Raw genomic sequence first — 25,483 nt, 5'->3', positions numbered from 1 at the left:
GTCTTGGCTACATCCCGAGCTGAACCGAACGTCTGAACATCTGCACATTGTTTAAACATATTTCACCACCAGGTGTCCTGGCCAGAAATCTGAATGATATCTATGACCCTTCTCCCCCATCTTTAATCAATTAGCTGCCTAGATTCCTCCCCTTTCTCTGCAGCTTGCTCTCTAGTATTGATTCTATGAATGTCCTAGCCATTCCTCCTGCAAACAGTCTTTCTCCTTTATGACAAATTTCCCCGGTGTTACCAAATTTATCATCCTAAAACGCAAATCATACTATTTGCTTGCTCAAACTTCCCTGTTTTCCTTACCCACTCGAGGTGTATCTTACAACTGCCCCTATGATTTGACCGCTATTAACGTCTCATCCGTACCACTTGGTGAAGCTGTACCGCCTTCCCCCAGCCGCACTCAAATGTCCATTTCATTTGGATGACTGTTCATGCTTGTTCTAGTCTCTAGATCTTGACACATGGTGACCTCTTAAAATAGTCTTGGTTTTCTCTTTTATTATTGTCTAAAGTCCACTCAACTTCTCTGTCTCTCAGATAAATAATGCTCTTTGTATTTTAGGTTACAAATGAACCAAACCTAAGATTCATTTACATGTCCTCATGCGTAGCTCATTAGGATTCTGTTGATTTTTGTCTTAACATGTATTCTACTAAATTGATTGCTAGAGTTATACCCACCATAGCCACCCAGGACTATGTGTGGCTTCAGCGTCTAGCATGATACTAAACAAATAGGATGCGTTCAAAGAATATTGGAGATATACAGGGGACTGATATCCCAGCATTCTGTAGAAGATGCATCACATTTTCCAAAGAAGAAAGGAAGAGCAAATATCAGTTCACTGGGTATTTCTCCTTCTTGTCTCCTGTGAGCTTTCTGGGAACATGAGTTACAGTCCTGTCTCCCTCATTCCTGGAAGCTCTACATAAATGAACATTTTCCTGGCTGCTCAGCAACAGAAACACCTATGGCTTAATGACATGTGCTCCAGGAATGATGCAGTTTAGATTGTGTCAAGTGACACTAGACCAGAGAAAAACTATTACAAAAACAGTATACAAGTCATGATTGTCCAGTTCCATGGTATTCATAAGCCACTCTGTTTTATCTCTTTCTATGCAACTTCCTATTACCTCATCAGATCTTCTTTTACCTGTTCTGTGTGCTTAGAAAACATCATTCAAGTCAAGGACTAAGGCACAAGGTGCCATTTCACTGTTCTGAAAAGCTCATGTATGTACACACACACACACACACACACACACACACACACACACACCTCTTTCTTCACCTCTGCACTTCAGTACCAATACCTGCTGAGCAGCGCAGATCTAAGGTCCCATAGACAACTCTCAGCACATACACACAATGCACTTGTCCCCTGCTTTACCTACTACTGTAGACCTAGCTATACTCACAGGCCCACACTATAGTCTTAGGAGGCACTCAATAAACACCCTCTCCCCTCACCTCTGCTACATATTTCTATATACAGTAAATACAGAAAAGCTATGCATATAGCTTTAGTTTTCTCTGGTGACTTACTTGGATATCTCAACTGCATTTAGATGTTTTGACATACATGGCAATTAAAGAAACTAGAATAGAACTTTATGATTTTATTTGAACTTCTCTAACTGCCTGATAACCTAACTCCTTACCACATTAACCTGCCCACTTCCTGTATCTTCTACCATTATATTTATGGCTTCAGGGGCTCTAGGTAAATCCAGGGGCAGAGACACTGTCTTCTAGGTCTTCTCCTTTTACCTGCTCTGCATACTTAGAAAATATCATTCATGTCAAGGATCCAGATTAGACATGTAACTTTGGAAACACCTCTGAGCCAAGTCAGGTGAGTTTCTTCTGGAACAATCACCCTTTTTCATGCCCCCCCCCCCTTTTTTGGGTAAATTTCCACTTCCCTGACTCTACTAAAACTTCCAACCCTCCCCATTTGTATTCACCCATTTCACCTTGAAAACACTCCCCAACTGTTGTCCAAACTGGAGCTGGGTTTAGCTCACACTAGACTATTTCATTTGCAGCAATTTGTTCTTGATTAGAACCAGTCCTTACCTTTCCTTCAGTGTAGGACTCGGGACATCTTCCATGGTGTGTTCAGTGCTATCCATTCCGGCATCCTAGGGCATGTGATTCATGTGGGACTAGGAGATCATTGGTGGAAGAGAATGTTGCTCAGATAAGCATATTATCAGCGACACATTTTAAAGAGACAAAATGTCTAACAGGGAAAGTATTTTAAATCCTCAGTAGAATCTTCTTGAAGCTTCATTTCATGATGCAGATATTTAAATAAGAAATACCCTGATCCTGTAAACTTAATCTCCTGCCATCTTGCTTTCTGCTTAAAAACTCAGTTTTCTAAGCTGTTACAATTTGGTTAAAAAGTGTCCCCTCTCCAAGACTGTAGGGTTCCCAATAATATTTTCAGAGGTGAGGTTCTAGAGAAGCGATTGGTTCTTAAGGTATTGGATGAATCTCAATGTGCTGATCTGTTGATGAATCTGCAGGTGAATGGGTTATCAGAATGTAATGGCTTTGTGGGATCCTAGCCAATTTGGATGTTCACCTTCCTAGACATGGACGGAGGGGAAAGGACCTTGGACTTTCCACAGAGCAGGGAACCCTGACTGCTCTTTGGACTGGAGAGGGAGGGGGAGAGGAGTGGGGGGAGGGGGAGAAGGGTGGAGGAAGGGGGAGGGAAATGGGAGGCGGCAGAAACTTTTTTTTCCTTTTCTCAATAAAAATAAATAAAAAAAAATAAAATAATGGAATGGAAACTGTAGTGTTGGGCTTGGATAGAGGAAGTGGAGTCACTAGAAGAAATATCTCACGGATGCTTCTCACTGTCTATGCTTCTGAGCTTTCCTGAAACAAGTAAGCTCTTACTCCCTCTGCCATGACCAGTTCGTCACTGGTCGATGGCAAAGGAGTCAGAAGATCATGCTCTGAAACCTCCAAAAGGGTCAAAATAAACCTTTCCCCTTTAAGCTTAAGTATTTAAGTATTCAATAATTTTGTCACATCCATGAACAGCAACTAATAATAGGCATTTAATTTATTTCCATCTATGAAAATAGTTATTACTAAAAATGGTTTCATCATACAAGAAAACAATGATGTAAGAAAATTTATTATATCACTTATAATTGTGTTATTCATATTTATGAACATGATTTAATTCAGGAGTCAGAAATTGCTTGTTTATTCCTTGGCTATTTTCTAGTCCTTAACAATTGTTTCTTTTATAGCTATACAGAGTTTTATAATTTAGCCTTAATCCATTAAAGTCCACCAAAAATTTGCATTAAGACAAATAAGATAAATGATAGCAGACATAGTCAATAGATTGGCTGAGATCTGTCTATTTAGAATTACCACATAGCACATTCCAAAAGTAAGCAGACAAGAGATTTAAACTGAATAATCTTACGGTGACTCAATAATTACATAAATGATTCATGATTTTCCTTGCAAGTGCTCTGAAGGCATGCATTTCATTTTTCGTTGTTCTGTTCTGCTAAAGTAATAGTCATGTTTTAATAGGAAAGGGAATATAACCCTGTCGGGGAAGTGGTGAAAAAAACATTTTTTTCTGGTGTAGAGTTTACATCTTGGGGGCTAATGTCACACAATTAATGGTTGACTGGGACTAAAGCTGTACCTGGGCACATTTGGGCAAGTTTAATGTTTATTAACCCAAAAGATAAGATGTTATTATAAAAATAGAAGTAGAAAACCCTAGCTAAGTTAATATTCATAAAATTTTAAGCATTTGTTTTAGGCAATATTCAATATATCAAACATTAATTTTAAAGCTACATAAAAGGTAACATAAACACAAGACATTGATCAAATCAAAAAGGTATCAGATTCCATGACCACTAGACCATATTGCCTGAATTACCATTCTCTGACTATAGACAGATACATACCCTCATTACAAAGGTGCATAAATATATATATATATATATATATATATATATATATATATGGTTTTATTAGAAAAATAACATTTCTTTAGAGATTTCATATAGTACATCAAATTGGGACTATATGTAAGGATTTAGTCAGCTTCAGTCTCCTTAAGGACCACTTGGAACATCCTTTTCTTGTTTCAGAGACAGACCTGTAGAGGGAAGAAAATACATTCAACAAGGCATCAATAGAGCTGACTATCAAAAGGGGACAGTGGGATTTAGTGTTTTCTTTTAGTGTACAAACTTTTGCCATAGCAACTCACCAACAAAACTATAAATATTTTTGAAGAAAATTATCAATCTCCACACTGCTCAAGGCTTGAAAGGGTATTTTTGCCTACAAAAAAATTGATCAATAAATATTTATGTAATGCGACAGAAGGAACAAAAGAAAGAAGGATGGGAAAAACGGAAGAGCAGACTCTGTTTTTTGCATATTTCTTTTTTATCTAGAATTAATTATTTACTACAATAAACCCAAGCTAACTCATTTATTGTATTAATTCCTACCACCCTTAAACATAATTCTCTCTGGGTCCCTGATTAGAATTGTTTGGTTCATGCACTGATCCTAACGATTAATTGTCAGAATTTTGGTAAGTTTATCATCAATTTTATATCCTGTTCATGCTTTTTTATCTGTAAGTTGCTTATTGATAAACTACATTATTTGTCTCCCACAACTGTGTTATGCTATTTTCTGGTATATTTCCAAATCCATTTATTACATATGAATGACCAGAATGACAGTGTTTCTAGGAGCTCTTGGACTGAAGAGCAATATGCCATGCTAAGAACATTTGAAAAACAACAGGGCCATGGTAGCTGAAGAACAAACGGTAGCATCATTCTGTGGAAGACAGGTGTAAACAGACAGAACCACAGAGAAGAGATCTGGAAGAACTCAGATCTTAGAGCAAGGAAAGACGGGACTCTTTTTGTCCGCATTTTCAAACAAAAGGTCTTAATGATTTTTATAATTTGTATTACATCTGTTCATTATGGAAATATAGAAACAAAATAATTATATTGTACTACAAAATACAATCATTGATGACATTTTTGTTTATAACCATCTAGATTATATTCAATAAATATGAATTTATTGCATATGTGTGTTATTATATACATAACAAAAATTAGTTTACTTTTAATATTCTTTCCTATGATTTGATCTTTTTTAAATAAAAATATTGGGGACAAATTTACACATCAGAATCAGAATATATATATGGGTGTGTGCATGTGTATGTGTGTGTGTGAATGTGTTCAGTAATGAATGCGTACTAATAAATCACAGTTCTCTAGTATATAAAGTATATAAATTTAAAATGAACTTCTATTGTTGGAAATTATATGGCTTCTATTTTTATATGTTTTCCACATCTACAATAAGAAGGTTTCCATGTTTTATAGTATACAATTTTCATGTTTTATTTAAAACACATGGAGATGAATATACTATTATGATATGCTAAATAAAAATTCATTGAAAAGACTTTCTTCAAGTTATTTCCTAATATGGAATTCATAAGTCAGCGAGTGGCCAGGGCAGAACAAAACCAAATGAACAACCACAGGACACAGAGAGCTCCCTTTTCTAGGATCCACAGTAACTCTAGATGGCCACGTGTAAGGGGTATTAAGAGAAGGGGTCATCCATGGGTGAGGAGAGGGGTAGAATATTCCAAAGTTCTTCATAGTTTTCACTTGCTTCTCTCTGACATGTGGAAAGAAAATAGTTGTGAATTTTCTTATCTCTTTTAAAAGTCTGGTATGAATGAATAGCTTCATGGATGCGGTGTCTACTGTTATGAGATGTTGAAACTCAATGGCATCATAGAGTCTAGCATAGTTGGGAAACATGTTTCCAGCTTGTAAATATCTGTATTCTAGATCTAGATTCTGTAAGTTATTGATTCATCCACGAACAGAGGATGGAGAGAATGGGAGGGAAGGCAAGGGAGAGCAAGGGAAGGGAAAGGAAAGAAAGGTGAGGGCAGGAGAGGGTAGGGGGAGTGGGATGGAAGGGTAGGGAAGGAAAGAGAAGGGAAGAAAGACAATATCAGGTCCTTGACACAGACATTTTTCTCATGAAATCATGGAAAATATGTATTTTAAGCCATCTGAGCTACAAACAGTTGCAGAGAATACCCACAGTTACCTACTGTTGACATTAAGTGCCCTGAGCAAACATACCAGAGTAGACCAGGGTAGGACAAGAAGAGCATGGGACACAAAGAAGATCAGCAGAACCTGGACAATTGAGAGCAAAGAGGTAATGTACTGGATCTAGACCAGAAATGCTGTTTTCTCTTGCCTTAGCCTGTTTCTTGAGGCAAAATTGATCACGATAGATATCAAACTTCCACCTGCAGTATGTGCAGAATGATAGGTGCTTGGTAGCCGCTCGGCAGTGAGTAGCTTATCATTCCATAATTCCATTCCTTTCAATTTTAAAGTTTCATTCATTCTTAAATAAGGAATAGAGAAAAATGCCTCCCTAGGTTATATTCACGACCCCTATCTCTACTGCAGTCACAATCCTGAGGCTCAGTTTTAGCTAGACAGATGGTCCACTGAATAACTATGTGTAACATATTATGCTACAAAATGTAGAAAAAGTCATTGTCCCGAAGCTGGAGGTTTACACATCATAGTGTAAACAGACATATGCGCCACACTTATAACCAAAAGTACACAATATTGCATGCTCAGTGGAATATTACTGAATGGAGTCAGGAGGCAGAAGGGGAGAGAGAGTGAGTGAATCTGAAGGAAGAATAAAGCAGTACCTGCTGGCTGGGATGATTGGACATGATTATTTTATTTCAAAAAAGTATGTGTGGGGAAGGAAAATGAAGGAAAAGCAGGTCATAAAAGGAAAAATGCACATATTTTAAAGAGAAAGAAAATGAAAAAAATACAAAAAAAATCCTAGTCATCTCTAGGAATGCTTGTCCTAGGTTTAATATAGATGATCCAGCAACCATTTTGTTCATTGCTCCAAGAATTATGGACGGCACTATACCATAACTGCTTTTTGAAAGATCGAAATGCCCAACTGTGTATTAAAATCCTTAGAAGTGCCACAGTAAAAGGGCACTTTTGACATTCATCAAAACTATTTAAAATACTTTTTTTCATGGGCCATTCGTTGTAAAGAATGATATTAGGGGCTATGGTAATAGGTCAATGGGTATTTGATGTGGTATCATGAGGGCCAAAGTTTGAATCCTCAGCACCCATGTAAGCGTCACATGGACATAATGGCCCAGCTACAATCCTATCCCAGTGTATGTGACATAAGGACAGGAGGTTCCTGGGGCAAGCTGGCTTTTTAACTTAGCTGAGCACATGAACTCTGGATTGGAGGAAGAGGCCCTGCCTCAATAAATAAGGTGGAGAGTGACTGAGAAAAAGATACTGACCTTGGGTTTCCATACACAGACCTATCTATACACACATATCCACACATATGTGTGTCCCCCCCCAACTCACCAGATGTATTTACAACCAAATTAGAAGTAATTTTATTACACATCCATTGGTAAGTGCTGCTTCAACTAGAGTGCAGAAGATATTGGCATTCTGTTATTTCACATAATTCATTAGTGAACTTATAAAGCATGGGTTGTGTCTTCACCAGACTTAGGTTCTTCTCACGGGTGTGATCATAAGGAAGTTAACATTTCCCATCATTCGCAAAGGAGGGCAATACACAGAACATCTCTGGAGTATCACTCAGAAATGGGTATTTAGAATTTATTTTTATAGTTTTCATACTCATTTGATTTGGAGTTATCAAAGACATTTGGCTTGAAATGGGAGTCATTTCAGAAATTGATAAAGGGCAGTGCTGGAGAATGTGGCATATTTTTAGAAATATTCCACATGGTAGGGTTTAGATAGAATCATGATGTGAGTGCTCACTAGAACTGGAGATATTAAAGGTTCTGAGAAGTAACCATCCAATTTCTCATTAAATTTACTTAATAGACATGTTAATTGTCAATGTACTGGTATCTATAAAGTAAATATTTAATGAATACTTTTAGTGTAAAATAGGAGTATAAAGACTACGTTTTTCCTAGTGGGCCTTTTAAATAGATAAAAGCAATGAATGAGTTATCTATAAATGGCAAAACTTAAAAAGATCTTTTTAATTGCTAACAAGGGATGATTTTCTGTGTTCTACTATAAAAGAGAATGTCACCTTTAATTTACGTCTCTGAATGCAAAGAAAAACCACGTCTTCAGCCTGAACAATGTTTAATTATACTAAAGATGTTATACAGTTCTGAGATATTTAGTCAACATTTCACAACAAGTCATTTTGAAGGAATTTGGCAGCATGTTTTGAACAGTTGTTCTACTTTTAATAGCTTGCTAAGAGACAGAAGACATGCCTGATATAATTACTAAGCAATATTTATTTTATTCTGTCAAATATCTAATTTTTATGTTTATCATATATGCCTCCCTTAATTTTCTGGATGACTTTGCTCATAGATAATAATTTGGAACACAATGTAAATATAATGAAATCAAGTTGAAATTTCTATTAAAACCAGATTTCTTGCCCAAATGTATTAGTGTCTCCTTTTCTTTCACTCTTGGTTTCCTTTTCTTGGCTTTCCACATGCTACCTCATACACAGTGGAAATTATTACTCTCTTTATGCTGTGTATATGCATATTTCTTTCACCCTATAGTTTTTTTTATCTTGTGCTATGATTTGAATGTGAAATGTCCTTTATGGTTGAACATTTTATACCCCAGCTGATGGGTGACATTGCTTTCAGAGACTGTAGAATCTTAGGGAGGCAGAGTCCAATGGGAGGAAGCACATCATTAGACATGGCCCTTGAGGTGTTACGCTCTCAGTCCACTTCCTGTGTTGTCCTTGCTTCCTGGACTATGGTAACATGAGGACACCCAGTCCTAAGCTTGTCACAGCAAATTCCATAGTGCCTTCCCTTTCATAACAAACTGTCCCCTCCCAAATTATGAACAGAAATAAAGCCCTCCTTTTTAAAATTTATTCTTGTCAGGTTTTTTGTTATAATGATGAGAAAGGTACAGCTGGCATAGAGGTAGAGAAATTCTCCAGTAGAGCTCAAGACCTTAGATCAGCCTAGGATACAAATTGTTCATTGTGGGTTCTTGTGAAGAAAATATTTTTAAAAATTTTATCTACAAAACCAGAGTAATAATACATATTGTCTTGGTTACTTTTTGTTCCTGTGACAAAACGCCAAGGCCAAGTCAACTTTTAAATAGAAACATTTAATATGGGGGTTTAGGTTCCAGGGTTAGTAGCGTCTGTAACCCTTCTGGTGGGAGCATGGTGGCAGGCAGGCAGGCACTGGAACACTAGCTGAGAACTTGCAGCTGATTGAGGAGTAAGAGGTGACAGGGTGGGAGGAGGAGTGGGAGGATGGGGTGAGGAGGGAAAGTCCATGGGATACTGTGGACTTTAGAAATCTCAAAACCAACGCCAAGTACACACCTCCTTAAAAAAGGCCACACCTCCTGTTCCTCCAACTGGGGACTAAATAATCAAACATATAAGCCAATGGATGTCGTGTTCATTCAAACCACCACACACATTAAGTTTCCAGAATGATTAAAAGAGATTTTAATATGGCATATAACAACTATAGTTTAATAACTGTCATTTTCTCGCATCTCTCCCCTTTAAAAGGTGTATGTGATTTTCTTGAAAGCCTTAAAATGTCAAAGATTTTAAGGTGAAATAGCATGTTATAGTGTTAAGTATATTCTTCAAATATACTCTATGGATCTATTTTATGCTAGGCTATGTGACAGCTTTTCTAATTTACTATTAAATTAAACCTCTATCAGAATGCTTGCCAACTCTTTCAAAAACAAAGATTTATTATGTTTCATCTATAGGGTTCTGGGCTTAAACCTTGCATTCTACCTCTGAGGTCACTACACTTTAAACACGCAAAGGATTTACAGTTAGTATCTACAGATGAGCAAGAACACAGATCATTGTCTTTTTGAGCTTGAGATATTTTAATCAGCATATTTTTCAATTCATCTATTTTTTACAAAAATTATCTTTATTTAGGATTGTATAAAATGGCATTGTGCATTTGTACCACATTTCCGTTATTTCTATCTGACAGACATTTAGGCTTGTTCCGTTTCCTGACTGTGGTGAACAGAGTGACTATGAGCATGGGTGGGCAATATGTCTAGAATGGTATCAGGTGGGTTATATGGAAGTTTTACTTTCAGAATTTTTTAAAAATAAATTTGTTCATTTAGTTTACATTCTGACTGTATTTTCTCCTTCCTCTCCCTCCCCTCTGCCTTTCCCCTCCAAACTTCTCCTCTGTTTCTGTTCAGAAAGAGGCAGGTTTCCCATGGTGTCAAAAAAACAAGGCATATCAAATTGAGTTAGGACTAAGATCTGTCCTTGTGTTAAGGTTGAAAAAGGCAAGCCAGTATGAGGAATAGGTGCCCAAGGGCCAGTCAAAGCATTATATTGTGAAGTGGTCTGTAAACCCAATCAGAAAATTGTTTGTTATCCCTATAACATTTGTGCCACTATTGCACCATGACTATATCTTGCCAGGGAGTCATCATTGTATGAGTAAAACTCTTTGTCCCTGGCCTTGTGCGCAGTACCTCCCAGAACTACGAAAATGAGCAAATATGGAATAAGTTTGATTTCTCAATGACTATGATTCATGTATGTAATATCTTCAGCAATAGGGCTTGACCATGAATCTGGAGCAGTGGTTCTCAATCTATGGGTCATGACCCCTTGGAAAAACCTTTATCTAAGCAGGGCAGTGTTGGTGCATGCCTTTAATCCTAGTGCTCAGTAGGCAGAGGTAGGTGAATCTGTAAATTAGAGGCCAACATGATCTACAAGAGCTAGTTACAGGAAAGGCCCCAGTCATACAGGGAAAACCTGTTTTGAAAAACCAAAAAAAAAAAAATAAAAAATAAAGAAGGAAGAAAGAAAGAAAAGAAAAACCTCTATCTATAAAAATGTTTACATTATGATTCATAACAGAAGCAAAATTATAGTTATGAAGTAGCAACAAAAATAATTTTATGGTTGTGAGGTCATGGCAACATGAATAAGTGTATTAAAGGGTCACAACATTAAGAAGTTTAAGAATTACTGCTCTAGAAAGTAACCAGAACAGTATCTCTAGTGTGTAATGATTATGATGTTCTATGGGCCCCAATAACCAACAAGTAAAAAAGACATAGCTCAAATCTAGTACTAGGTATTTTATTTGATAGTCTGTAATATCTGTGATGGGCACTGTCCCCTGCTATAGTGTAATTCCATTTCAACTCCTTTTGTATATTTTAGGAAGCTTCTATAATAATAAGTTTCTATGTCAATTTTTCAAAGGTCTTTAACATTATTTTCTTTACACATACTTCCTCTTCTATGTTGCCCTCCTACCTTCCACCCCATTTAACCCCCACATTTTACCCCAATACTCCTCTTTCCCATTTTATACTTTTATAAATGCATTGTATCTCCTATTCTTTGAAATCTGCATGCATGGGCCCTTATTAGTTCCCTAAATTCTATGGGTACTTTCCAATTTAAACAGTTATCTAAAGATCCAAAGCCAACGTCAATATATGAGAGAGAACATGTGGCATTTGTTTTTGTGGGTCTGGGTTATCTCACTGAGAATGATTGTTTCCAGTTCTACCTGGAAATTTCATAATTTCATTTTTCTTCACAGCTGAATAATATTACATTCTGAAAATGCACCACATTTTTCATTATCCTTTCATCAGTTGATGGACAGCTAGGTTGTTTCCATTTTCTACCTATGGTGCATGAATAGTAATGAACACAATGAGCAAGTATCTCTGTAGTATCAAGAGTCCTTTGGGAGTGTGATTTGAACTGGTATAGCTAGATCATATGGTAGAGCTATATCAAGGTTTTTTGTAACAGCCACACTGATTTCAACAGTGTTTTTCATATATATATATATATATATATGTATATATATATATATTCTTATCTCTTACACATGAAAAGAAAATTCCTTAAAAGTTATATCAATATCCACCAAAATATTGTTGACATAACAGTATCAGATGATATGGAAAGTTAATGTGCACTTATTGCAAAAGACGAGTAGTTTCACTTTCTTAAAAATTCTGATTCACCAAGAAAGTGTACATCTAAATTTGTGTTACCCAAATAACATTGAAATTTAGAAAGCAAGTCAATAATTAACCTAAATAAACAGAGAACAAATCCATGTCCAGCATAGGTTTGAACACATACCTCGTGATGATAAATACAGGACCCCTTGTCAAATAGTCAGCAATGACATGGAATATCAGCCCATCAAAAGCAGCCAACCCCACACAGTGGACACAAAGAAAACTATACTCAGTGTCAAAATAGGTCATCCTCATTGTGGTTCAGGAATGTGCTGCTTCTAAACATTTACCTCCAACTAGTCACTTCCCAGATCACCCACGTAGTCTCAACACATTTCAAATGAATTAAGGCAGCCAAACAAAATGGACACAATATGAAAATAGACTTAGATATCAAGGGAACACTCCACTTTAAACCCACAGGTCTGCAATGAAGAAGAGCTGAAAATCAGTGAGGCCAGCTTCTGCAGCCAGAAGTATTCTATTTTCTTTCAAGATGTACATTTTGTAATTGAAAGCTTCAGACTTTCAACAAGAAAGCTCAGACTCATGGTCGTTATATCAATGGAGTTCTCTGTCCTTCTACTGAAATGCAAGTTTGCTGACAATGAGTCTCAGGCATGAATGAAGGAAAGCGAGACATTCCCTCCACTGGGCCCTTGATGCTTATGTTAATTTGGTTTGTCTTTCACCTGAAAGACACTGATCAAGTTTGTTTAGACGACTCACCCCAGTTCAATCTCATTGTTTTCCTTAAAATTATCTTAAAATAACAGAGGGTCTACTTAATTTTAATATATGGATGTATTATGGTACTTCAAAAAAATTTTAATTTTATACATCCAATTTGATTCATAAAAGCATAGCTTATAGTTTTTTTAAAAAAATATTTATTTATTTATTTATTATGTATACAATATTCTGTCTGTGTGTGTGACTGCAGGCCAGAAGAGGGCACCAGAGCTAATTACAGATGGTTGTGAGCCACCATATGGTTGCTGGGTATTGAACTCAGGACCTTTGGAAGAGCAGGCAATGCTCTTAACCACTGAGCCATCTCTCATAGCTTATAGTTTTTAGGTATTATATTGCTAGCCAGGATTCTGGGAAAAGTTAGTAACAAGTGCTATGTGATATCAGTCCTCAAGGATATTTTTTTTCTTTGGGGAGAAAAGGTAAATATATGTGTGGGGGACCATAAAGGTGGGTCAACTCCACCTTGACTGAGATGTTAAGCTTACTCCAGCTCTTTCATAGTTATTGACAAGAAGCCTGACTTAAGGAGTGCCTACAAACAAGATATCCTGACCTATGGTGTGGTTACTTGTTGTTTTGGACATTAAGATGGCCCATAGAGGTAGATCCATTCCATCTTGACCAAAGGTCAGAGAATTCAAGCCTATTCCTGCTACTTCATTTTTAAGACCGGAGGTTTTACCCAGAGTGGCTGTCAACAGGATACTTGGTCTAAGGTATTATCACTGCATATGCTGCCCAAATCATCAGAATGCTTAACTCAGGAAATAGTGACTCGATATCTCGGGTATTAAAGAAAACAATTGTTCTGTTTGTCCTTTGTGTCATGCTAAAGCAGTCTTTTGCCTTCTCACCCCCTTTTTGGATTGGGGTATACAAGCATACAGAAAATAAACACGGGTAGTCTCAGTATTCACTGAATTGCCCTCCCAGTACTATCCTAGGTCTCTGTATTTCTTTCATACCTTTGTTCCTCTTGCCTAACATTTCTAATTCACACACCTTTATCCTGGAATGTATGAACCTGTCGAGGCTAGACCCCGACAGACGTCACCCCAACATGTGGCTACAATGTATATGTAATTTGATTCTTGTGAAATCTCAACAACTGATTTTAAATGACAACACAGCTAGGGACAATTGATGTCCAATGCAGCAGGCTTCAGTCAGACTTCCGTTGTGTAGGAAACTGGACTCAGCACCACTGCAGATGCTCTGAAGTTGGTACCAATGCTCTCAGTGATGCTGAACTTCTCTCATGAAACGCTGAGCAAAAGTCCACATAGAAGTGACTTACCAGGGGCTAGATAAACAGCTCAGCCAGCAAAGAGTGGGTATTACTCTTGCTTGGAGCATGAGTTTGGTACCCAGCACCTCAATCAGTTGGCTCACAGCTGCCTGTGTCTAACGCTCTTTGTTGTCCTCTGTCGGTACCTACATTCACAGATAAACACATACGTATCCATATACACATAAAACTTTTAAAAATCATAATACAGTTGAATAAGTCAACTGTGTTCAAAAGCAAAGGGCAAAAATATTTTAAGTTATTTAGAAAGTCAAGAACATATTATTGCTGTTTTTCTGAATTTTGAAATGTAATACAGATGCAGAAAAATAAAAAAATATATACTACAGCACTAAAAAGGATACCATAAATAGCCATTAACCACAATTATTGATAAATTACACTCTGTCAGCTGAATATGAGACTATTAGTGTCATGTACAAAGCATTTCTTGATTTTCTGTATATTATAACAGGACTGTATTTGTTCTCTGATAGTTTATTTTTTTTAGTTACAGCGCAAATTTTGTGCCAAGGGGTCAAATGAGGGAACCATCACACAGGGTGGGTAGCAGTAACTCTGGGTTAGCCCTTTCATAAACATATCTCATTGACTTAAGGGGGGGAGTGGACATTTTGATAATAAGTAATGAGATTATCAACTAGATATAAAAATCCTACACAGATTGACAGCAAGACAAATCCTATTACATATAAATGATAATATTGAGCCAGTAGTGCATTACCAGGTTAAAACTGAAAAATCATTCAATGAAATCAGTTATATTAAAAGGCTAAATTTATTTATTTATTTTTTGTTGAAGAAATTTCTGCCTCCTCCTGCCTCCCATTTCCCTCCCCCTCCTCCCACTCCTCTCACTCCTCTCGCCTTCCCTCCACTCCATTCCCCCTCCCTCTCAAGTCTGAAGAGCAGTCCTGATTCCCTGCCCTGTGGGATATCCAAGGTCCTTCCCCCTCCATCCAGATCCAGTAGGGTGAGCATCCAAACAGGCTAGGCTCCCACAAAGCCAGTTCATGCTATAGGATCGAAACCTAGTGTCATTGTCCTTGGCTTTTCATAAGCCTTAATTGTCCGCCATGTTCAGAGAGTCCAGTTTTATCCCATGCTTATTCAGTCCCAGTCCAGCTGGCCTTGGTGAGCTCCCAATAGATCAGCCCCACTGTGACTTCCATGCTCATGTTCTCCCTCCTTCTGCTCCTCATTTGGACCTTGGGAGCTCAGTCCGGTGCTCCAGTGTGGGTTTCTGTCTCTATCCTCATCCATCGCCAGATGAAGGTTCTAAGGTGATATGCATATATAAAGAACTCAAGAAACTAAATTTATTTTAAATGTAATAAAAATATAAATCTTGAAAAGTTTGTTTGTAAAAATCTCTTCATCAAACTACACAATGCAATATTGAAACCTTCCCTGTTCAGATCACGCGAGATCATTATCAATAAGTGTGGTTTCTGGCACCCTTTTTGCTTGTCTTCTAAGAAGTGGTGGTGAAACAAATGTTGCAGATATGTATCTGTGAATTTGCACAGTGATGAAAAGTAGAGACAGTAAATTACATAACCTCCCTCTGCACCTCCAGGTCATAAGGCTTAGCACATGGGTGACTCTCAGCATACACATGCCCACTGTGAAGATCCAGAGAAGCGACTGTTTCAAGTTGGGAATCTGGGCTTTCAGGCTCACAGGATTTATGCTGGAAGATCTTAACTAACATTCTAATTTGAGAAAAACATGTCTAAGATTGTCTGATTTGTGAACATGTAGCCAGTTAGCAGAGCCAAAGGAGCCTGAGACTATTCTGAAATAGTTCAGCTGCTGTGAATATGCCCAAGACTTTTCAGTCACAGAAAGTGCAAGGGTAAAATTTAAAGCTCCAGGGATGGGTTCTTCTTCCAAGCAGCCAATCCACCGCTCACATCTGTGAAGATGCGCCCTATCAGACAGGAAGGCCCATCCCAAAAGCACGCTCATCAGTGCTAGGGAATGAACTACATTTAATTTTTACTTTAGTGTCACCATTTTGTAGTTTCAGGCCACACCTAACACAAAGATAAGAATATTCCAAGACAAACTAAAAGTGTTTGGTAAAAGGATTAAAAACATGTGTTATTAATTTATAACTTTGATTTCTTATGAAAACCAAAAACAAAACATTGGACCATGTAGCTCCTATTTTTAGTTTAGGAAATTCAACTCCATAAAAGACTCTAGCCCAAAGAATTTTCAAAATAACATTTGAGTCTCCTGGTTTAAACACATCCTTTCTGATGAATCTAACAACTGCTGTCTATGACCTAGAGGTCTGAATAAGAGAAGCATGTAGTTTAAAATTTGCAAAGTTATATATTACTGAACAATGTGACACATTGATCTGCTATACTTAAGACTGAAACTAAGTTCTGTATATTATGAAAAGTTACCTTTAATTTTTTTCTAGGGTCTTGGGAATTAGTTTAACCTTTCATAATATGAGTGCCTCACCACAGACCTGGAAACTATGTGAGTGACTCACAGGCATCTGTCCTCTGCAAACAGAGAAATTTTCATAACAACAACATTAGCTTTTATGGCAGAGACTTGCAATTTGACAGTGGAATCACTTGCTTTCAACAGATAATTAGCTGTAACTACATTAGCTTATTTTTCTGCTGATTAAAGATCAATCTTGAAATGGTTGCTATAGTATGCTGAACATAGAGGATTTATGGTCTGATGGGCTTCAGATACTGCAACCTATGTAGATAAAGCTTTATTTTTTAATATTCAGATTTATTTTTAATGAAAATGCACACAGGTTGCAACAAAGGCAGGACAGTCTGAAGTCCATTTGCATCTGATGATGGGTGAATACAAACGGTGGTATTTTCACGCACATTGTAGACTCGGTCTTTCCTCCATCCACCCTTAGTAGACTGAACACATGGGACAAATGGCAAAATTCTGCTGGATATCCATTAGATAAAAGTGTCCTGGTAAAACTTTCACCTGTGAGACTTGTAAAAAGATAACTACTGCAAACTAAAACAGTGTGACATCTGCATAGTCTTGTGATTTTGTAGATGCCTATTTAAATGCAACAGGACATACAAGAATTCTGCAGTACTCTGAAGATTACCATAAATCCAAAACTTGAAAAAGATTACAGGAGGTGGCCATCTCGGTGTGCCTGCTGGAGGGATAGGTAGATGAGTGGGATTGGAGAGCATGCTGTGAAATTCACAAAGAATTAATTAAAAGTTAAAAAAGAAAGAAAGAAACCCTAAGCAAGTTACGGCCTATGTTGTTATGTTGTTTTGTTTTAGAGTTTTTGTTGGGTTTGTTGTGTATTTAAGTTTTGTGTAAGGTCTTGAGTCTTACTACATTTGTTATCCAGGTGGCTTTAAAATTGTGGTTTGAAGAAATTGTCTTACCTACAAGTTATCTCTATTATTTTCTTTTTTTTATTTAGAAAAGGAAAAAAAAAGTTTCCCCCTCCTCCCAGCCTCCCATTTCCCTCCCCCTCCTCCCACCATTCACCTCCTCCCCCCACTCCTCTCCCCCTTCCTCCCCAGTCCAAAGAGCAGTCAGGGTTCCCTGCCCTGTGGAAAGTCCAAGGTCCTCCCCCCTCCGTCCATGTCTAGGAAGGTGAACATCCAAACTGGCTAGGCTCCCACAAAGCCAGATCATGAAGTAGGATCAAAACCCCGTGCCATTGTCCTTGGCTTCTCATCATCCCTCATTGTTCGCCATGTTCAGAGAGTCTGGTTTTATCCCATGCTTTTTCAGTCATAGTCCAGCTGGCCTTGGTGAACTCCCAATAGATCAGCCCCACTGTCTCAGTGGGTGGGTGCACCCCTCGTGGTCCTGACTTCCTTGCTCATCTTCTCCCTCCTTCCGCTCCTCATTGGGATCTTGGGAGCTCAGTCCAGTGCTCCAGTGTGGGTCTCTGTCTCTATCTCCATCCATTACCAGATGAAGGTTCTATGGTGATATGCAAGATATTCGTCAGTATTGCTATAGGTTAGGGTCGTTTCAGGTTCCCTATCCTCTTCTGCCCAAGGAACTAACTGGGGACATCGCCTTGGGCTCCTGGGAGCCACTCTAGGTTCAAGTCTCTTGCCAACCCTAAGGTGGCTCCCTTAACTAAGAATTGTGCTTCCGTGCTCCCCTATCCAGCCTTCCTTTATCCCAATCATCCTGTTTCCCCAAGTTCCCCCCATCTTCCCCTTCTCACTTTTCTCTCCCCATCTCCCCTTACCCCCAACCCACCCCACCCCCAAGATCCCACTTTCCTCCCCGGCAATTTTGTCTACTTCCCATAGCCAAGAGGACAACTATATGTTTTTCCTTGGGTTCACCTTCTTATTTAGCTTCTTTAGGTTCATCAATTGTAGACTCCATGACCCTTATTTATGGCTAGAAGCCAATTATGAGTGAGTACATCCCATGTTCATCTTTTTGGGATGTACTCACTCATAATTGGTTTCTATTATTTTCTATAGTGAATAGAAAATTTAAAACAAAGAGGTGAGATTAAATTACTGCCAAAATTTATTTATTATTCATAAATAGCCTACTACTGTTTGTTGTAAAGTTTTGGCTATTTGCCTTGTGAGACCTAATCCTCATAGTTACCTCCGTTTTTTGTTTAATTACTTTTATTGTGAAGTTCTTAGCTTCTTTTCAGTGTGTATGTTTTTTTTGTTTACAAATGTTTAAAGTATGAAGATAACTCACGAGACCTTTAAATTGTTACAAAGCACCAAAGTCTTACCTCTTTTAAGTCCTGTGACATGTATAATATAATTTAGAGTCCTTATTTGTAGTGCCACAGCCATAATATTATGGTAATTCCAAGAGTTCCCAGTGTCTTGAAACTCTGAAACCTGTCTGACCTAATTTGCAATTGAGATATTCTTCTGAGTTCTTAGACCTTTCCTTGCTCTTGTATACACCTATGTTGGGTGATTTTGTGTGTCAACTTAACACAGCTAAACTCATCAGAGCAAGAAGCCTCAGCTGAAGCAATGCCTCCTTGAGATCCAGCTGTAAGACATTTTCTCATGTAATGATTAATGGGGAAGGGCTCAATCCATGGTGGGTGGTGCGATACCTGGGCCGTTAACTCAGTTCTCTAAGAGAGCAGGCTGAACAAGCCATGAGAAATAAGCCAGTAAGCAGTACTCTTTCATGGCCTCTGCATCAGCTCCTGCCTCGAGGATCTTGCCCTGTTTGAGTTCTTTTTCTGACTTCCTTCATTGATGAACAGCAACACTGAATTGTAAGCCAAACGAACCCTTTCTCACCCAACTTGATTTTGCTCATGGTGTTTCATTGCCACCAATGAAACCCTGAATAAGACAACACCTTTTCTACCCTTCCATATTTTAGGGCCACCCATGGGAGCTTTGTCTTGGACATGGTAACTGTGGAACTCTAACAGCCTTATCTTATACACACAACTCAAAGCCAAATATTGGGAAACTGTCTAGAAAGAAACAACTTAGGTAGTGCTAAGGAATTTTCCTTCAGTGTGAAATGCCTAGACACATAAGCAAATCTGTGACTCTATTTTTCCCCCATACACTTCCGATCTAAAGAGTCACAATCACCCCTTGGCAATGATTTGAAGGGAGGTCATAAATGAAGTATAGGATGTAAATGGAGACAGTTTATTGTTCATTTACCAGCTGACCAGACCCAAATAATCACCCAGAAACAATGTTAATTACAATACTGTTCAGCCAATAGCTTAGGTGCATTCCTAGCTAGCTCTTATGTCATAAATTAATCCATTTTATTAATCTGTGTATCACTACGAGGCTGTGGCCTACCAGTAAGTTCCAGCATTTCTATCCTTCAGCAGCTACATGGCGTCTCCCTTACTTTGCCTTCTTTCTCCCCAGAATTCAGTTTAGGTTTTACTACCTAACTCTGTTCTGCCCTGACATAGACCAAAGCAGCTTCTTTATTAATCAATGGTAATAAAACATATTTACAACATACAGAGAGGAATCTCACATCAATAGAATAGGGGTATTCCAGTACCAGGACTGGCCAGACGATCTTGGATCTGAACTTTTCTCTTTGAGTAATAAAGGGACATGAATGAGGAAACAGAATTTAGGGACTCCAAATTTCCCATTATTTGGTTGAAAAAAGTAAGACTGAGGAGATTAGATTCGATAGACATCTCTTAAAAACCAGAGCATCTGTTCTTACAGAAGCATAGTCCACAAATTAAAAATGGGCATTCTTCAAAGGGCATTCTTAATCGAATCAAGCAGAGCCAGTTTCTGTAGAGCTATGCAGTGACTTTATTATGTATATATTTTAGAAGAATATCAGAAGCGTTTCCTCCAGCCAAACAATGGGCAATATTTCCACCATTTAACCCAGTATAATCTGTGTGCTTGGTGTGTTCATTTAAAAGTATACAGTTGCTTTGTCCCTCTTGATAATCTGTCACCACATCAATGACTTAAAGTTGCAAATATAGCAATAAGTAAAGTTCCACAAAGGTAATTTTCTATATTTTTATTAAGAATCTATTTTGCTTTGTAATGCTTTCTTTTGAAACTAAGACTCGGGCAGATATTGTCTAACTCTATATGCCATGGTGAGAGTGAAAACTGGAATGAAGCAAAAAGGAATACTGTGAACAGAAATATTTCTGAATGGTGGCATGTGCATCACCGAAAATCAGCTCCCATAGCAATCGGCCGAAAATAATCATCAAAATTATTCACAGTCCTGCAAGTGAACCAAAGGCTTTGAATAACCCATAATGTTAGGTCATATAAAGCAGATGGTGCCCCAAAAACACTGAGCTATGGGCAGCGTTCACTGCCCTCTCGCAATAGATTTCTCTTCAACTCAGAGTTCCTAGAGTCTTAAGCTGCCTCTGACATCTCAATGCACCACAGCATAGCTACCCTTTAAATACCATCCCAACCCTTGTTTGTTTTCTGAGACAGGGTCTGCTTGTGTAGCCCAGACTGGTCACAGGCTCAGGATCATTCTGTGGCAGCCTCTAGGGTGCTGGCATCATAGCTGTCATTTACATGCCTGGCTGGTACTTCTTCATTTTATACAACTATTGTTTTGTGGCAATTTGTGTTTGGGCATTTTGTTTGTTTCCTTTTTTACCTTTAGCTTTTGGTTAGTTTATGATGCTAAAGACGAAAATTATGGCATTATACATTGCAAGTGAACCTTGTTCAAAGAACTATAGTACACCATGACCACTTAGTGTCCCCACACACAAATATTTTTTAAAAAAATACAAGATATAATTAAGGAATGCTTGTCTGTTTCCTTATTGACTATCCATGGGAAGCCTTTCCTTTCTGAGGAGTGGATGGGAGGATGGGAAGGAAAGGTGGGGCAGGAGGAGGAGAGGGAGTGGGAACTAAGATAGCTATGCAACTTCAGTTTTAAAAATCTTAGTGAAAAATCTAAAATTGAAAAGAATGCTGTCTGGCATTTCAACTATGATTTTATAAACATTAAACTTCAGTATGGAGGATCTGCTCCTTGTTTCTCTCTGTGCCCACTCCTCCCAGTTCTACTCTTGTTTCTTCCCCTATCTCATATTGTATATACAAACTTGACTTCTAGATCATGAAAAGATCTAGAGAGCAGAGGACCAATATGAAATCAATATTGAGAGCAGCATCCTCTATTTCCTTGAACTTCTCTTTGCAATAGTTGTCATTTTTTAGGATAAGCAATAATCACCCAAGGATATATTTAAAATGCAGAAATCAGAGTCATATACAATGTACAGACCTGATTTTGGATCATGAATAACTCCTGAAGATTCAGACATCTGTAATTAATTTATTTAGAGGCTTTGAATTATAATCTGAGATATCTAAACATATATGAGCACCCTAGACATGAGTTTGTTTATTCTGTAGCTTAGAATTTCTTAATAAAAGAACAAAGAGGAAATCTCCCTAAGCAAGAGCTCTGTTTGTTTAGAATAAAAACTTAAAAAGGAAAATTGCCTTCAGTTGTTCAAAGTATCTTTTCTTACAGGTACATATTAAACAACATTTGGGCTAAATCTTCTTTTAAAGCAATGCAAGTAGAAATGTGCACTTCCGCAATGATCCTGGGATTTTTCTGGAAACTTTCTTCCATGATGGTTTTGTCTCAGGAGAAATTAAGTGATTTCATAACATTCCCTGGATCATTTATAAAAAGGTGAGTCAAGAAACAGGTGTTACAGCTGGAAAGATGGGCTTGTTCCCTTCCATACTTACAAATTCCCAGTAAGTAAAGCTATGAACTCCATGTAGGCTTCCTGGCTCACACAGATTTATACCATCTATTTCTTTTTGCTGAGAAAACAGGCATAGATGATCTATCTGTGTGTTGCCAGCTGTCCCACAAACCACACACGTGGAGAGCAAGTCGAGAAGATGCCAGAGTTTCAGTGGCTCCAACTTGCACATGTCCCAGCACCTGGCTATTGGAAGCCACTCAACAAATATTTGCATGTCTGTGCTCTGAGTCCAGCTACAATGCATGCTAACATTCCATCTCCAGATGGCTCTTATTACCACCCAATTATTTTAAGCCCTGATTTTATTTCAAACAATTTACCATTGTCAAGGGTCACCTCTTTGTACAGCATTGCTGAGATCAAGTATTTTTGGTCCTAGGTCTGAATTATAAGGATTGATAGATAACTCAGCAAAATTCATGAATAAAGCTACGTATCCAATGTCAAAATTGTAGTATAACTATAGGTAATATAATAATATTATTGTTAATTTTTAATCTCAATTTTCCTTAATAGACAAGCTTAAAAACACCAAAACCCCCCATTGTTCGTTCACTCAATGACTCATATTGATTCATATTTCTGGTATTTGTGGAGACTTGCTAAGTGTCTAAATTGGATGAAAAAAACTACTAGTTTGCACCTTATTGGAAGAGGAGAAAATTCAGAAGTTTTGAAAGACTGCATGCAAAAATACAATATGTCTTAAATGTCTGAGGCTGAAAAAAGTTCTGAGGATTTTTATCTCCTTTATATTGCTTGGGTATGTAAGTCCATTCTAAAAACTCATCATAAGGTTTTGGAGAAAGGAGGTAAGTCTGAATATGGGATTGCTTACAATACACTGTTACAGATCCTTTTCTTGTATTCATGTTTTAGTTAGTTTACCAGAGTCACACAGAGGCAATTACCAAATGCCATTCTATAAGACTGTTGGCTTTGCCAAATTCAGGCACCTTTGTTATATTTGATAGATAAACTCACTCAAATCATACATGTAGCATGTCTATATAATACGTGCAATGGTTGTTTGTGTTTCTTTTTTAATATAAATTTTATAAAGGCTTCAAAGGAATTCAGTGATTCATTACTGAACAAAGCAATATATGTGCTCATGTATATTTAAATATGAATGGACAGTACAGGGAGAGGAGTGGGCTGACTTGTGTCTGCGTGGTTTTTTTCTATGCATGTTCCAGGTTTCTAGTAATTGCTTCAGATTTAGAAAGCTCCATTTACTCCAAGCTACTTATTCCAAGACTATTTTATTCATAATTTAACTGATAAGTATAACATTTCATATAACAGTTACCCAACCATAAGGTATCTTGAAATTTCAAATATTCCCAAGTTGTCACTAACACTATCCTATAGTATTCATAAGAGATTTTAGCTTCGCCATGCTCTGTTGATATCAAGAAAAACAATGCATGTTTCAAAAGTTAGTTTATCAACCTCTCACCCACAGCAAGATTAACACTGAATTATTGTTATTGTGGAGTTGGTAAAAGTCATTTATCACAGAACATGGCATCGACTCACGTTTGTCCTGCTCTGCTTCAATGCCTTCACTTTCTGTGTCGCTTGGCAAGAGCCATGGCTGATGCACAACCTGCAATTGCTTTAAAGATTCATCCTGCCAGAGAAAAGATGATTTCAATTAAAGTCTAGGCTGCTACCACATCAACAATGCAGTTGAACACCTCAGTTTGCACAATCTGCATGTTCAAAAGCCCTAAGACTTACTTCCCATATTCTAAGCTTAAATCCATTTCATGTCATATATATGAATCTCTTGACTCTAAAGTCATTTTAATTTAAATTCTTCTTTAGTAAGATTTAGAGACTAGTAATTACACAGGAGACACCACATCAATGACCCTTCTAAATTAATGTTTTATATAAATCTTGACCCTCATCCTTAGAAATATCATCACAAAATGCACAAGGTAAAATTGGATACAAGAAGCCTTTAATAACATTAATACTTTAATTTCTTTAACAAGAATGGCAATTAGGATGGTTGATACTTGTTTCCCTTGATGATTACACTTTCAGTATTTGCTCACTACCTTCTCTCTCTTGCTACTGTCTTATTTGTTTGGTCTCAAACTCCTAGTTGAAGGGATTCCACTATGTAAGTTTCCCGAGTAGCCAGGACTACAGACACATACAATCCCACTCAGCTTCAATTCTGTGTTTCAGTTGAAATATGTCTCAGATACTTCTTTACTCTGCTCCTTCTTTTCTGGCAATGACTACACACAACCCATCATTCTCATTCTGATGCAGTAATATGAAATTTCAAGGACCAACTTTCTACACTTTCTAGATAGCTTCATCAGTCTTTTCTGGCTGAGATTTGAAAGAAGTTGTATGGTGTTATCATTTCCTTGCTTACAATTTTTTTTTTGTGTGTGTGTGTGTATGTGTGTGTGGCTATAGCATTACTTCATGGAGAAAATCTAATTCAAGCTGGTTTCTGATTCCTACAGTCTCCTTCCCACCTCTTTCTCCAGCTATAATCGTTTGGTAGTCCTTCAATGTTGCCATTCCTTTTAATCTAACAAGATATTTTATACTGAGCTTCCTTATCACTCTCTCCTAGATGACAACCCTCTTTCAGGGCTTAATCACAATATAAACTGGGAGTTTTCCCTGACCCTTCAAGACAAGTTACCCCTCATTTTTTTACGGCGTTAATGAATCATTATAACAATTACTATATAGTAAGTATCCATTCATAGTTGCCTGTCCTAGTAATAATAACATGACTCCTTAAAGACACAGAAGCTTCTTGAACTGGACATTCCAAGAACCTATGACAAGTATCTGCCTCAAAATAGAGACTCATCAAGTAAGAAATTATGTAGGAGAAGGTAAGAAAAGAGAGGAAGATCATTAGAAAGCAAGGAGTCAAGGAGGGAAAAT

The 25,483-nt window shown here is 37.6% G+C and overlaps 1 protein-coding gene across 9 annotated transcripts in view; it reads right to left on the bottom strand.

Annotated features, from left to right (window-relative positions):
• Positions 1–4,007: 4,007 nt before the first annotated feature.
• C5H8orf34 (chromosome 5 C8orf34 homolog) overlaps positions 4,008–25,483 on the bottom strand; it is a 374,916-nt gene continuing 353,440 nt past the window's right edge. For 5 of the 9 annotated variants that reach the window (XM_075971377.1, XM_075971379.1, XM_075971380.1 and 2 more), the window contains 2 exons: positions 24,095–24,188; positions 4,008–4,174 (listed from right to left, as the gene is read on the bottom strand). In XM_075971377.1, coding sequence (XP_075827492.1) covers positions 4,131–4,174; positions 24,095–24,188 — 138 coding nt within the window. In that variant the 3' untranslated portion in view covers positions 4,008–4,130. Of the gene's footprint in view, positions 4,175–18,122; positions 18,241–24,094; positions 24,189–25,483 lie in introns of those variants that run through there. The other 4 variants (XM_075971374.1, XM_075971375.1, XM_075971373.1 and 1 more) reach the window with 4 other exon arrangements.

This window comes from Microtus pennsylvanicus, chromosome 5, assembly GCF_037038515.1.
Source record: "Microtus pennsylvanicus isolate mMicPen1 chromosome 5, mMicPen1.hap1, whole genome shotgun sequence".
Taxonomy (NCBI): domain Eukaryota; kingdom Metazoa; phylum Chordata; class Mammalia; order Rodentia; family Cricetidae; genus Microtus; species Microtus pennsylvanicus.
The sequence above is the reverse complement of the archived record's forward strand: the minus strand, read 5'-3'. Positions and strand labels throughout refer to the sequence as shown.